The 15447-nt window shown below is 37.6% G+C and overlaps 1 protein-coding gene across 1 annotated transcript in view; it reads right to left on the reverse strand.

The window, feature by feature from the left end:
* EFCAB3 (EF-hand calcium binding domain 3) overlaps positions 1-15447 on the reverse strand; it is a 36833-nt gene that overhangs the window by 9268 nt on the left and 12118 nt on the right. The window contains exons 3-6 of the mRNA XM_010981726.3: positions 13765-13841; positions 7598-7741; positions 6071-6142; positions 4838-4958 (exon numbers count right to left, since the gene is read on the reverse strand). Of these exons, the coding sequence (XP_010980028.2) occupies positions 4838-4958; positions 6071-6142; positions 7598-7741; positions 13765-13841 (414 nt within the window). The remainder of the gene's footprint in view (positions 1-4837; positions 4959-6070; positions 6143-7597; positions 7742-13764; positions 13842-15447) is intronic.

The raw sequence follows: 15447 nt of genomic DNA on the forward strand, positions 1-15447 counted from the left end.
TCCTGTTTTCACTATGATACCCTCATCCTCAGTTATGTCTGGTCTCCCTAAGTCTGAACAGTCTTTCTGGTACAACCTCTTTAGAGAGTTAACTGCCAGGCAGTCACTTGACTATGTAGGGCTAGAGAGAGGAATCTAAGGGTCAACCTACTTCTCATGTTACTTTTAACTGGTCTTTCTGTTTTGGGTTTCCCCTGCCCTCTCTGCCATTAGAGGTTCCTGGTGTCTCAGTTCCTGAGCCTTTCAAGTGTTCTGCAGTGAGGGCTGGTGCTTCTTGACCTTCTCCACAAAGGTACTCAAGTTTCAGCTTCTGATCTGACTAGCTAGTAAATTAAGCCATCCATTTCCTTTCCAGCTTCCAAAATTATGTTGATATCTTTTGTTAGCTCTTCTCCCTGGGTTTTATGCCCTCTAAAATACTTTTACTATTATTTTAGTGCAATTTCAGAAGGGAAAAGAGGTAAAAATATACATTTATTCTCGTATGTTTAACCTTATTTTTTAACTCTCTAAAATTTGGTTTTCCTCCCATCATCCTTTTGGAACTGAAGGTCATTGATGATTTCTTCACTACCACATCTAATCCTATCCATTCAGTCCTCATTTTACCTGGCCTCACTTTAGTATTTAATACTGGTGGAAAGTCTATCTTGTTTTGAATTTCTTTGTGGCCCTGGCTTCCCAACTCCGTACTATCCTGGTTCTCTTCTTGACTATGAGTATTTCCTTTGCTGACTCTGTTCCCTCCCATTCCATAAATATGGGAAGTCCTTATGGGTCTGTCTTCAGTCCTGCTCTTTTCTCTCTCTGCTCTTTCTTCATTTTATGCAGATTAATGGCTGGCTTAAGTTATTTCCTCTGTATTAACAGTTTCTAAGTCTATTATTTTCACCTCAGTCTTTCTTGTATGTTTTACTTTTGCATTTCAAACTTATTGTGGGACATTTCCACTTAGCTGCCCCACTGATTTCAAATATTTCTTGTCTAAAAATCCACCCCACCCCCCACCCATTTTATTATCATCATCTTTCTATTTGCTGGCTCCTAGTCATTCTGACTCAAATGCTGCTATTTATCTTGACCCACCCTTTTCTACTTTACTTTAAAGCCTCAGATCTTGGGATTTGTGGCCTCTCTTTGCTTCCTCCACTTTCCAAGCCCTTTCTCCTATTGCCAGAGCTATTTCTCTCATATGCTCACTTGTCTCTTGGCCATCAGTCTGTCTTTATAAGACTTTTCTATATAACACTTCCAGGTCAAACTTCCTACCCCTTTATCAAAGTCTTTCCTTCCAACTGCTCCCCTTTTCCAGCACTTGCAATGGCTTCTCAACTGCTTAGAAGAAACCTAGAGATTTCCTATAATCTGGATCCAGTCCACATTTCCAACTTTATCTCCTACTGTTTCTCTTCACAAACCTCATGTTCTAGCCAAATTACCTGTTAATTGTTTTGTAACGTCATATGCAGTCTGCTTTCTAAATCTTTTTCTCAAACATTCTCTTATTTGGGGGTGAGGTGGGGTGTGTATAGCCCAGTAGAACACATGCCTAGAATGCACAAGGTCCTGGGTTCAATCCCTAGTACCACCATTAAATAAATAAATAAATAAATAAATAAATAAATAAATAAATAAATAAATAAATAGAAACTTAATTACCTTGCCCCCAAACAAACAAAATCTCTTGTTGGATTACTGAATCAGTTATATAATAGCTGTATGACCTTGGGAAAGTCATTTATATTCAATAAAATATTAAGTGCCTAGTATTGTCCATGCTTTGTGCTAGGCAACTCTAGGAAACTGATACAAGAGGGGAAAGAATGTTCTAGGCAAATACTTGGAGGTTAGGGAGCATGGAGTAGTTGAGGACCTGAACCAAATTTAGTATGGGATGTGGTAGGGGAAGTTACCAGAGGTGAGACTGACCGGAGAGTTAAGCAAAAGGTATTTCACAAAGGCCCTTGAAAATATCATAAGTTGGAACTTTTTCAGAAGGGCATGAGAGGCCACTGTAGAGATTTTAGCAGGTAAATGATATGACCAGATCAGATCTGTACTTGGTATTGTAGGCATTCAATAAATAGTTTCTAACTGAATGTTAGATTATTCTGGCTGCAATGTGGAAAGTGGGTAGAGATGGCAAGAATGGAGGCAGAGGCAAGGTAGGGGGATACCACAGTAATCCAAGTGTAAGAAGGTAGTGATATACGCTAGACTAGTTTCTGTAGGGACAGAGAGAAGTGCGTGGATTTGATGTATGTCTGGGAGGTAAAATAGACAGGATTTTGTGATTGGTTGGATGTAGGGGGTCAGAGAGCAGCAGCAGCAGCTGAGGCCTTTGGCTCAGGCAATCGGATAAACATGAGATGGTGAAACCCAAGTAGAAGAACTAGTAAAAGTGGAGGTGGGGGAAGTGGAGATGGGGGGAAGGAGATGATTTAGGTTTTGACATTTTGTGTTTGAGGTACCTATGGGACTGCCCAATAGGCAGACAGAAACGATAGAGGAGGCGGATCTGAGCTGGATGGACAGCCTGATCTCTATGCCTCCTTCTCCTTGCCTGTAAATAAGATACTGGAACACAGCACTGAAGTAGGGATTAAATGAGATCATTCAACAAATATTTGCTGAGTGCCTGGTTTGTACCAGGCACTTTTCCAGACACTGGGGATGTAACAGTGAATAGAATAAAACAGACAAAAAAAAATCTCTGCTCTCATGGAGTTACATTCTAGCATGAGAAAATAGATAAAACATTAAATGAGTAAATTATATGTTAGACGATGATAAGCAGTATGAGGAAAAGTAAAGCAGAGAAGGGAAGACAGGCAGTGGTAGCGTAGTCAGAGGAGGCCTGACTGAGAAGGTGACATCTGAACAAAGACCTGAAAGTAGTGGGATGGTGAGTCATGTGGATATCAGGGCAAAGAGCATTTTAGACAGAGGGAACAGCAAGTGCAAAGGTCTTGAGGAGGGAGCACATCCGGTGTATGAGAGAAACAGCAAGGAAGCCAGCATGGCTTGAGCAGAGTTAACAGGAAATGAAGTCAAAGAGGTCAAAGGCGAGTGCAGGCCACATAGAGGGCCAATTTAAGTCATGTCAAGACTTTATTGTTCTCTGAGGGAAATGGGAGGGTTTTGGAGGTTTTGAGCAGAGGAGTTACATGATCTGACAATGTTTCAAAAGGCTCATTTGGTGCTTTAGGAGTCAAGGAGTCAGCTAGGCAGAGGGAGTGTTGAGAGTAGACTGTGGTGCAAGTTGGGAGACTAGTCAGGAGATAATAATCCAGGGAAAAGCTAATGTATGTCAAGTGCTTGCTCAGAACTTTGCAACAAATGGTATAATCGACTATAGGAATACCTATCAAATTCTACCATTATCCAGCTCAGGACCTGCTTTCTCAGGAAACGAATGATCTCTCACTCATTTGACAATTAATTATGTAATATATTTTGTATTATTTTACTTACACATGTTTATTTAGTTATCTTCATATTTATGACTTTTTTCTCCATTTATATTTTAAGCTTCTTAAATGCAAATACTGTGTATTAAATGCTTTTGACCTCCTTGATAACAGGTATATGTTAAGTAACAACCACAAACATAGTACCAGTAAAAACACCAACATCTGCTTACATTTCCTGAGCACTTACTGGGTGTGAGAGGCAGTGCAGGGAGGTGGATAAGAGCGTGGGTTCTAGAATCAGACTGCTAAAATCTAGGCAACACTGCTCCTTTGGGCAGGTTACTTAACTGACCTGTGCTTTAGTTGTTTTTCATCTGTAAAGTGGGCATACCCAGTAAAGAGATGAAGTTAAGTGGATGATATGTATATTCTATGTTTATTCTAGTTACTTCCACATAATAATAATAGCAAACATTTATTGAGCTCTTATGATGTGCTAAACCCTTTACCTGTGTTATCACATATCCTCACATTTGCCCTATAATTGTGTTATAAGTATTATTATTCCCATTTTATAGATGAGGAAACGGAGAGAGGTTAAGCCATGTGCCAAATTTGTGTACCAACAGCAAGCATTTAATAAACATATTTGAATTGGAATGAAGAGTAGAATGTTGTGCATCCTTGGTTCCGCATCTGACCGAGGTGTAGGATAGTATAAAGAGATTATCTGTTGAAGAGCAGAGGATATTTTTACATTGTTGGTGGTATTTTTAAGTCTCTTTAGGTGGGATAGCAAAATGCTTTGAAAGAGTAAGAGTTGGAAAGACTGATAACTGCAATATTTAATTTTTGTAATACAATGACAAATAGATGGAGGAAATTTGTCTTTAGTGATATTTGTTGGAATAAACACATTTGGGTATGAGAATCTTTCCTCATCATCTATTCTCAAGCCTAATTCTGGTTTTGCTCAGTCCAAAGACTGCTTTGGGAGGTATGAAGTTGCTGTACCTCATCTCAAAAGACGTCTTGAGAGCCCCTGGTAGTTCCAGTGTGAATAGGAGTCTCTTGTACTCAAACTAGATTTCCAAGCCCACCCAAAAATCATTCCTGGAAAAGTCTTGTTCCTCTGGGATTCTCTAGCCTAGGGTAGGAGAGGCTGAACTTTTCTGGCTGTCTTAGGTCCTCAGTGGGGCCCTGAGATGGTCTGAGTCAGCCTTGCAATTTCAGAACTAGGCAGTGCTGAGAGGATGAAGGAATATGGTCTCATGTTGTGGCACGTGAGCATCTGCCCATATATCTTCTCCTTTGCTTTGGAGCAGATCCTGTGGAGTAGGATGTTAGGGAAAGGTGGCTGCATTGTTAAAATCCTCATGAATGCTTCTGAGAAGGTCATTTTTGTCCCTTTCTTTGCTACCTACCTTACTATTTCCATTATAGCTTTTCTGGGTAAGGCTGAAGTCTCTACAAGCTTTGATAGGATTTCAAACAATAGGATCCCTGGATTGCCAGCTAAATCTAAACAGGTTTTCTTTTCTGGAACTATGGAGGGAAAGAAAGATTCAAAATGTCATCTGAAAAAAACATCTGTCATAAAAAGAACTAAAATGACAGTATTTTACTGTATATACAATATTAATACCAAGTCAAGAATTAGAGAATTATAGAAAAACATTCAAAGTCTGTTCTATTTGGTAGAAAGGTCATTTTGATTACTGAACAGACAAAATAATCATGGAATTTGAAATTAAATGCTTTTAGTTCAGTGGCTTCTAAGTAAATATAGTAATGAATTCAACATAAACATGAATTATGTGTTAAGGACTATTCTGTTCTTCTAGGTAAAGGAATTATGGATAAATACATCTCTGGTTTACAGGCGAACCCTTGTTACTATAGTGGTACTTGAAATAGTAGCTTCTATTTATCCTAAGACAGTTCATAGCTTATGAAAGGATGTATTTTTAAAACTGTTACAATATTTGGAATTTGGAATGTATTTATTCTGGAAAACATGATATGAATAGGGTTAGACTTTCCAAGGCAGCCTGTTAAACTTATAAACAAACAGAGGATTATAAACATTAAATAACAATAAATCGGGTATAGCTCTACATCATTTATAACCTTGTGTGAGAACATGCTGTCTAACCTCCAGCAGACTCGTCAGCCCTAACACTGATGGCAGAAGCTTCATCAGGGTGAGGAGGGTATCTTTCAGGAACAAGGAATTATCTACACCCAAATTCGCATATAAGAGAGAGCATTTTTCTTTTGTAAGAGGAGTGCCTCCCAAAGTAGCGCATACACTTGGTAAAGAATTAAAATACCATAAAAGGTGTCCAAAATTTTCTACGCCACTGCTTGAATGTTCTCATTGGAGGCCAAAAAGCAGTGTCTTCTGCAGATGGACTTGATGCATTTAAGTTAAAATTCTAAAACTGTATCAATTTTCTTAGCAAATTTTGTTTTAGAGAAGCAGTACAAAATAAATCAGTTTGTGCCCACCCAGGAACGACAGAAAAAAAAAAAAAAAGAAAGTAAATCACATTCCAGACTATACCTTCCTGATTGGAGGCCTAAGTGAATAATATTTACTATGCAGTGAATTGCAACTACGCAACTGCCATGTATTCAGTGATACCTCTACTCACCCACAGCCTTAAGGAAGCGGTTCTTATCTGTTAGCACCTTTATAAAGTCTGAGAAATTCACCTTCCCATCTCCTGCAACAGAGATCTAAGGCTCAGAACAAGAATAAATTTACCTTCTCACTTCATACCCACCTCTATATTTCTATTATTAGGATATCCCTGAGTTGCAGCCTATTTCCTCTAAAATTAAAGGATAGTGAGTGCTATTAGAGTGTTTGTACTTCAATGAAAGAATAAAAATTTAGTCAGATTTAGTGGAAACAAGTGACAGTTTAATTAAATGGTGACTGACTCACATGTGGAACTGCTGCTGATTGAATGGGGCACTGGCAGTTGGGTGGGGAGAGGGGAAAGGAGATAATATGCTGAATATATATTCCACACAACATACCAGCTTGGGTTACTAGTCTCTAGGTCAGTATATTCAAGAAAACATTACCTATATGCTTTAAAAAATAGCAGTAAAAATGATGTGGCATTTAAGAGTCAATATTAGGTGGGCTTTTAATGATGGAAGGAAGATTTGTACTATTAAGATTCAAACAGAAACAAAGGGCTTGGATTTCCCTGGTAAGGTACGCAGATAGGGTAGGGGGTCCCTGGAGGAAGAGAACTAGGCATAGCTTTCTTGACATAAGAGAAGCCACTTTAGGCTTAAGCCATTTTTGATTTAAGCCTGGACACGATGCCTGTCCTTGCAGAAGAATACGCCTCATAATTAATGATTTTAAAGGAACAAAGAATGTAAGAACAAACAGGTATTACCAGGCTAGGAAAATAACTATATGGGAGACAATATATCAGTTGTAAAGACTCCCAGTTCTGTTTCAAAGGTAAAGATTAGCCTAAAGTACATACTTGAGCTGTTTTGCAGGATCCAAACCCCTCGAGCATTCAATCACCAGACTACCTAAAGCTTAAGGAATGATGACACTGACCTCTGCTGACCCTTGTGACTTCAATCAACTGCAGCCTGGACTCTGTTGACCTTTGCCCCAATTCTATGACTTCTCCTTTGCTCAAGCCCCTTCATGAATATGCATGTACCCTTAGCTTAAAACCTCCCCAGTTTTGCTTTGGGAAATATCCCCGGTGTTCTCCTTACTTGTTGCAAATAATAAATCCTTACTTCTCCTGTTCTTGGGCTTGGTTGTGTCTTTTGGCTCAACAGCCACCAAGAGGGGAACCCAGTTTTTGGGTAACAGTAACAGGTTATTTTTGAAATTGTCAATGCCTTTGTATCTGTTATTTCAAGGCACCCTTCATGGTATGTCATGACAGGTAATCTGAATTTTATATTAAACATGACAGTCACTTATAGTTGCCACGTGGGATTTTCCAAAGAATAGCCTACTTTGTAGCATTAGTTTGATTTTATAACTTGTACATACACCTCACTGATAACTTTAAAGAGAAACACATATCTGTACTTCTGGCAAATAAGTGAGGTTTATTTCTCATGTTTACATAATCTTAGAAAAAAATTCATAAAAATCTTTTATGAAAAAAATAAGTCAAAGTACTCACGATCAATATCAGCACATTTTAATTCATTATAGACATCGTGCTTGGTTAGATTCATTCCCAGCTTAGCTAAAGTGCACATCATTCCATGTAAATCAATACAGCCAGTTTTATCCTTGTTAAAGAAGTTGTAGGCATCTTGGAAGGCTGGGGAAATGGAAATAAGTTAGGACAGTTATTTAAGAATAAATATATATTCTAATGGAACTAGGACAGACAGTACAGTTGATTGGAGATCATGTTCTGAAAAAGTATTTAGAGAAGTGAGTATTTAATAGACATTTCTTTTGAAGCACAGTGTCCTTCCATGAGATTTGAAGTAGAATAAAATTGATGGAAAAGCAAGTAGGCAAATGGCTTTTGAAAGATGTCCACACCCTAATTCCTGGAGCCTGTGAAGGTATTACTTTATAGGACAAAGGGATTTTGTAGATGTAATTAAATTAGATTATCCTGAATTATCTGAATGGATTCCTTATGAAGCAAGAGAGATGTGGCAGAAGAAGTGAGAGATTCAAGGCATGAGAAGGACCTGACTCACTATTGCTGATTTGAAGACAGAGAGGACATGTGATGTGGAATGCAGGCAGCCTTAAGTGTCTGAGAGAGGCTCCTGGATGACAGCAAGGAAATGGGGACCTGAGCCCTACAACTGCAAGGAACTGCATTCTGCCAAAAACCTAAACAAGCTTGGAAGCAGATTCTCCTTCAGAGCCTCTAGATAAGGGGCCAGGCTGGATAACACCTTCATTTTGGCCTTGTAATACCCAGAGAAGACGAACCAGGCAAGCCGACCTTATTTCTGACCTACAGAACTGTGAGGTCTGAATGTTTTGTATACACTCAAAGTTTTTTCAAAGAAATGCTCAAGTATTAACTGGAGCCAAAGACATGTATTTTCTAAAATTAGAAAATTAAGGAATACATTCAGAACAAGGTATACCCTAAATGGCACCAGAATAAAACATTTCATATCGCATTTAAGTGAGAACATCTCAGTGTCAGAGTGGTTAATCCATAGAGGTAATACTTGATTTATAATTGTGTGAAAAGTTAACATCTTTCTCCCTTAATAAAAGGCAGGCTTCTTGAGGGCTGGAACTATCTCTGACTTGTTTCTTTTTTCTCCTAGTATTTCTAGCACGTAGTAGGTATTCATGCAGCTTAATCAACAAATATTTATTGCATGCTTTCTATGTGCTAGGTGCTTTCTATGTGCCTAGGATATATCAGCACACTAAATAGACAAAGATCTCTACCTGTATGTAAATGTAATAAGAAGGTAAGTTAGAGAACATGTTAGAAGGTTAGAGAGTGGTAAGCACTACAGAAAAGAGAAAAAGTAATTCAGGGTGGGGGGATTGGGAGTTCCAGGGATTGAAGGATAGTTTGCTTGTATAAAAACGTAAAATTTGAGCAAAGACTTGAAAGGTGAGAAAGTGGATATCTAGGAGGAGACACAGAGGGAAGAGCTAGAGCAAAGGCCCTAAGGGGACTGGGCCTCGCATATTCCAGGAACAGCAAGGATGCTAGTGTAGCTGGAGCAGAGTGAGAAGAGGAAAGGAGTAGGAAAGGTCAAGAGAGGTAATGCATATGTGGTTATGTTTTTAAATTTATTTTAAAATTTCAGACTGATTTCAGGTATCACAGAGAGGTCCCGAGATCCCTCACCCTGTTTCGTATAATGTTAACATCCTACATTCCTGTGGTACATTTGTCACATCTAAGAAGCCTACATTGGTGGAGTCCTATTAAGTAAACTGCAGACATTATTTGGATTTCACTGTTTTTCTCCCTACACCCTTTTTCTTTTTCTGTTCCAGGATCACATCCAGGATACTGTAGTATTACATTCAGTCATCACATCTTTTTAGCCTCTTCTCTATAACAGTTTATCAGACTTTCCTTTTTCCTGATGTCCTTGCCAGTTTCAAGGAGTGTTGTTCAGATATTTCGTAGAAGTCCCTCAATTTGGGTTTTTCTGATGTTTTTTTCATGGTTAGTCTGAGATTATGAGTTTGGTGGAGAAAGACCACAGAAGTGAAGTGCTGTTCTCATCATTACATCCAGGCTACATACTATCAACATGACATCACTGATGATGTTAACCTTGATTATCTGGCTGACGTATATCTGTCAGATTTTTCCACCATAAAGTTACTTCCCTCCTTTTTTATATTCTGCTCTTTGGAAGCAAGTCGTTAAGGGGAGTCCAGACTCAAGGGACAGAGGCTCAGGGGTAGGGGGAGTTAAGCTCCACCTCTTGAAAGAGGTAACATCTACATATAGTATTTGGAATTCTTTTGTAAGAGAGATTTGTCTCTTCTTCATTTTTAAAATTCAATCATTTATTTCTATCAGTAGGGACTTACAGATATGTATTTTATGCTTTGAGTTATAATCCAATTCTATTCTATTCTGTTTACTCTTTTAAAAGACTTTATTTCAGATAAATAGCCAACATTTTTCATAGACGTGAAATGCAGAACTAGTCCTATTAAAAACAGGCATAAAATAAGGGGCCTTACACTGCTATATTGAATGTTATTTTAGAAGTTACAGCCAGTGAAACAGAAGTAAACTTTAGGAAATGGGTTATAATATTATGTACAAATTTGTTAAGTTTGTTAGGCTTGTTAAGCTTGTACCTAGCATTATAATTAAAACTTGTTAAGCTCAAAGAAACTCATTGATTAACAAGTAGACTCAATAAGAGTTTGATAAAGAGCTTAATACAAGATTAATACCATTTATTATAATGCTATAAGCCAATTAGATTATAAGATCCTATTCCGAACTGCAACAACAGATATTAAGTAGTTAGGAGTTATCTTAATGATACTATTCTACTTATTTTTGTTGTTCAAATTGTTCCAGCTCTGGCTGTTGTGAGCTCTTACAGTTTGGTTTCTGTATCCCTTTGACATGCTCCTGTTCTTTTGTATTTTGAACTCTTTCTTACTTTCTGGCACTGCCAAGACATTCCAGGTTCATCTTATATATTCTCTGCCTAAGCCCTAGAATCAGCCGTTTATCCAAGGAACTGGTTCTTTGATAGGAGACTGATGCTGGACGTCAGGATCTGGGTGCTGGGTATGCTTGCTGCTGTGGGGGTGTTAGTGCTTCTAAGTCCCCTCAGCAGACTGAGCTGGGAAATATATGCACATATATTAACCCATGTGTACACACATATCTGTAATTATTTCTTGATCTATCCATCTTATACTTATTAAACTCAACATGAGTGTACACTGATGTCTCGGACTCTAATTCAGTTCCACTGCTTCACTTTTTCCTTCTTCCCTTGTTTATCTGAAACTGCCCACTCCAACAGTGAGAAACCTGGTTCCCACCGTCTACCATCCATTTACTTATTTATTCAATTATCGTATACATGTACGACAGTTTGAGAATTATTAATCTATACTCCTATGGGAAACAACTTTACAAATCAGAGTATGTTATTTATGGACAGTTCCTTTTGAGTTGTCTTAACTGACTAGTCAATTAAGTTTCTAGTCAAAATGTCATTTTCAATGTTACTTAGGTTGGCATCTCTTTCTCCCTCACCTGACATATTTTAACAGGATCACTGTGGCCATTGTTAGAAAAACAGACTTTTGTGAGGGTTTGGGTTGAAGCAGGGAGATTAGCCTCATGTAAGAGGCTATTGTAGATGAGCAATAACAGCGCTTCAGGTCAGGGTTGTAGCAGTAGAGGTGGTAAGAAGTGACTGACTTCTAGATATATTTTAAAGGTAGAGCAGTGAGATTTCCTGATGGATTTAGAGGTAGGATGAGAGAGAAGAGTCAAGGATGACTCCAGAGTTTTTTTCCAGAACAAGTGGAAGGATGAAATATCAATATCTATGGGTAGAGCAAATTTGGAAAGTAAGAGGTTGAGGGGAGGGGAGAAAGGAGAAATAGTGGTTAAGGGATATGGAGATTCAGTTTGGGAAGATGAAAAAGTTCTGGAGGTGGATGGTAGTGATGGCTATAGAACAGTGTGAATATATTTAATGCCACTGATCTGTATGTACTCTTAAAAATGATTAAAATTATGATTTTATGTATATTTTACTACAATAAAGAGTAAGAGGAACGTTGTCAGGAGTTTGGTTTTTGACATGTTGAATTTGAGGCGTCTATTACATATACAATTGCATATGGCAGTTAGATATGAATCTGGAGTTGGGGAGAGGCCTGGGCTGGAAAAATACATTTGGGGACTTTTGGCATGTAGGTATTTAAATCTTAAGACAGATGAGATCACCACTTGTGTGAGTAGGATAAAGACAAGAAGAAAAAGGAAAAGGAGTTTTGGAGACAATGAGTGTAGACATCTCTTTTGAGGAATTTTTCTTCAAAGAAGAGCAAAGAAATTGTGTGGTAACTGGAGGGGGAAATGAAGTCACAATGCATTTTTTTAGGAGAGAGAACAGTAAATTTGTATGATAATAGGAATGATAGAGAGTGAAAAAAATTGGTGTTGGGGGGAGACAGTTTCTTGGGTAGTATCTTTGAATATGAGAGAGGGGATGGGTTCTAATCCACAATGGAAAGATTGGCTTTAGATAAAAGTGTAAAGTTCATTTGTGGAAGAGGTAGGAAGACAGAGTTTGTGGGCACAGATGCTGGTTGGGGGTAGATGTGGAAGTTTTATTCTGATTGCAGAATCCGAATTCTGTGAGTACAGAGAAGTAGGAAGCAAAGATATCAGTTGAGAGTGAGGATGGGAGCAGATGTTGGAGATTTGGAGGTGTTCAATAAATATTTGTAGAATGACAAATTAATATTGCGTAGTGCTTAATTCTCACAACAACCACATTTTCTAGTGTCTGTATTTGATGCTTTGATATCTGGGGCCTTGCTGATCCTGGAGGGCCTACCCCTCCATAGCTAGGGACTTCCTAGAGATATTAAAAGATTTGCCTGTGAGCATGTTTTTCATATACAAACCAACCAATCCAGAGACCATATCCCCAACCACCCACTTTCTCAGGCTCTTACACTCTGGGCCACTGTTTCTCTGTCCTAATTACTGCAGAGACAACTAGGGACAACTAGGGACAGCCCTTTAACTAGGGACAGCACTGAAACCCAGAGCTCACTGAAACTATCTGAACTAGCCAATACTAAACCTGCTTATCCTGCCTCATCTTCCTGCAGAAACCACATTAAGACTCTTGCCCACTTCCCTCTACCCTTTGCCTCCTGACTGACTCTGGTGCTTCCCTGTATCCCTCTTCATGGTGTGCTGCACCTCTGATTTCTAGGGACCTCTTGAGTATAAAAAACTTCTTCCATGACAGTCATTTCTATGGCTGTATGTCTTACAATACCTGATTAAAACAAATCGTGGGTACCCTTAAAGCACTGATGTATATTAATGTACTTTAGAAAACTTGAAGTTTTATAAAGCCATAAACTGTTATTATTAAGGCATTTAGCTCAGTTTTACAGTGAAAAAACACAGTTCTTATCTTGATAGTCTTTTCTGTTTTCCAAGCCAGCTTTCTCAGCAATAAAGGTGATTTTTTTTATTCCTGTCTCTTAGATCAATTTCTCAGTTGGTTCTAAACTTGGACGGGTGAAGCATTAGCTTTCCCAGAACCCAAACACAGCCACGCTTGACCTTTTTTTTTTTTTTTTTTTTAGTTTTTCTAGTATGTCACATTTTCCCTTTTCTCTGGGCCTTTGCAGATGCCTTTCTTCCCAGAACACTCTTCTCTGTGCTCTTTTCCTGATTTACTCATTATTCAGCCTTCCTTGGGACTCCCCTCCTATCCTTGCTGAGACTAAGTTAGGAGACTTTCTTTTTTGCTCCTTTAACTCAATATTTCCCCAATCATAACTTGTGTCATATTGTAATTTAAATGGTTCAATCAACAAATTCTTGTTGTTGACCTTGTATTTTTCCTTCTCCACACCATAAGATCTTATTTGAATAAAAATATTTGGCCAGGATTGTCCAAATTCTCAAAGATGTCTACTCAAAAGTAATCTCCTTTCCACAAATTAGACTGAATTATAAAATATATATATTTTTTGCTTTCACATAACAGAGTACCGTAGACAACCCTTGAAATCCCAGATCTCACTTCGAGAAAAAAGTGATCAGATATATTAAGGGGCTTTTGTTTATGCTTTCGTTTTGAAGATGGTTATTACCTCGCATTTGTGAAGGGCTCAACTTCCTTTCTTTGTGCTTTGGTTGGCATGGCAGAGGTTCTGGTAAATCTTTATCCCTGCAAAAAGAGATACATATTTGAAACCAGCAAATATTAGTTCCATTCACTAGTTTTTGCTGACTGGAATGACTGTAAGCATTACTGTCGATTGACAATAGGTACAGGATGGACAGTGAGAAAATGTTGGCTACTAAGGTCCACCTCTGCCCTATACTTGCCCATCACCCTTACCCCCTTAAAAATCTGACTTTACCCATTTTACAAAAGAGGAAACAGACACTCAGAGGAATTAAATAACTTGTCCCAAGTCACAGAGATAATAAATGGAAGTCCTGGGATTCAAACCCACATTTATTTGACTCCAAAGCTAAAGAATCTAAGCCTTACCTATTCGTATTGTTAGAAATACATTGTTTCAAATTTTTAACGACTTTAGATAATCTTATGGTGAATACACTTAGAGTGAAACTTTTGTATTCATGTTTATTGTGTGACTTTAATTACCAAATTATATTTTTTACCAGCATTTGAGAGAGAGAGAGGTAGATTGATCTCTCTCTCTCTAGATGTCTCTATATCAGCTGTATCTATCTAGCTCTCTTTGGGAGAGAACAGTTCTGGAAAGTTTGGAACCCTGGGTGACCTTTCATTTCCTCAGGAAAATAAAATCTGGAAAAAGAGGAAAAATATTCATACTTTGGGAGTATTTTGTATAAATCTGCAGTAATTTATTATTTTAGGAACATAAAAATATATTAGACAAAACTGGGTTTATTTATAATATGGTAATAATAAACATAATAATCATAATTTTATGAATGAATTTTATTTAAAATGCATTTAGTTTTGATACTAGTAGAACTAAAAGTTTTAAGAAATACGTAATTCCTTAGTTTTTGTGCTTTTATAAGCAGTTAAAAAGTAAAACTAAAAGAAGTACTAAAACATGATAGTTATATTAAAAATTTATAGTTTATTAATTTAGCATTCTGTACAGTATGTAGTAGAATCAACTCATTTTCAAAGAGGGACCTTGGAAAAAAGGAGGTTATAAGGTCTCAAAATGCACCATTCTCAATTTTTTTGACATGGAATTTGAACTAATTAGTCTTATTTTCTCAGCTTTTACTGACATTGATTTTTTTTCCTGGTGTTTCCTTTTTATTACCTACTTGATGCCTTTACTCAGATAAGTTATTTTATATTTGTCATGTGTCTAAACATAAACAGATTTCTTTTGCATAATATAAAAGATGCAGTAGATAGAGAAATATGAAGTTCTCAAGAAGCAAGAGGAAAGTAGAAGGCCAGGAAATGTCTTTATTAGCTACATTAAAAAAAAAAATACTCTTGGCAGAATTTCAAACCTTGGATTGAACATAGGAAACAGTTTTTTTTTTTATTTTACAGTGTTTCAAAGGTTCAAAGAACTTTTGATTTGGAATGAACCCAGTCTAGCCTCTCATCTCATGTAGGAATTCCTTCTACAAGTGGTATTATCTAGTCTTTGCTTGACTACTTTCAGTGACAAGGAAGTCACTACTTCAAAAGACAGCTTGTAATGCAAGATAAGGGAACAATGAGATCAAGGGATTTGGCTGGATTTGTGATTTTGTCTTACCCACGTCCCAGTAAAAAAGTCAGTAATGTATTCCTGTAGCAG

Source organism: Camelus dromedarius, chromosome 16 (genome assembly GCF_036321535.1).
Source record: "Camelus dromedarius isolate mCamDro1 chromosome 16, mCamDro1.pat, whole genome shotgun sequence".
Classification (NCBI taxonomy): domain Eukaryota; kingdom Metazoa; phylum Chordata; class Mammalia; order Artiodactyla; family Camelidae; genus Camelus; species Camelus dromedarius.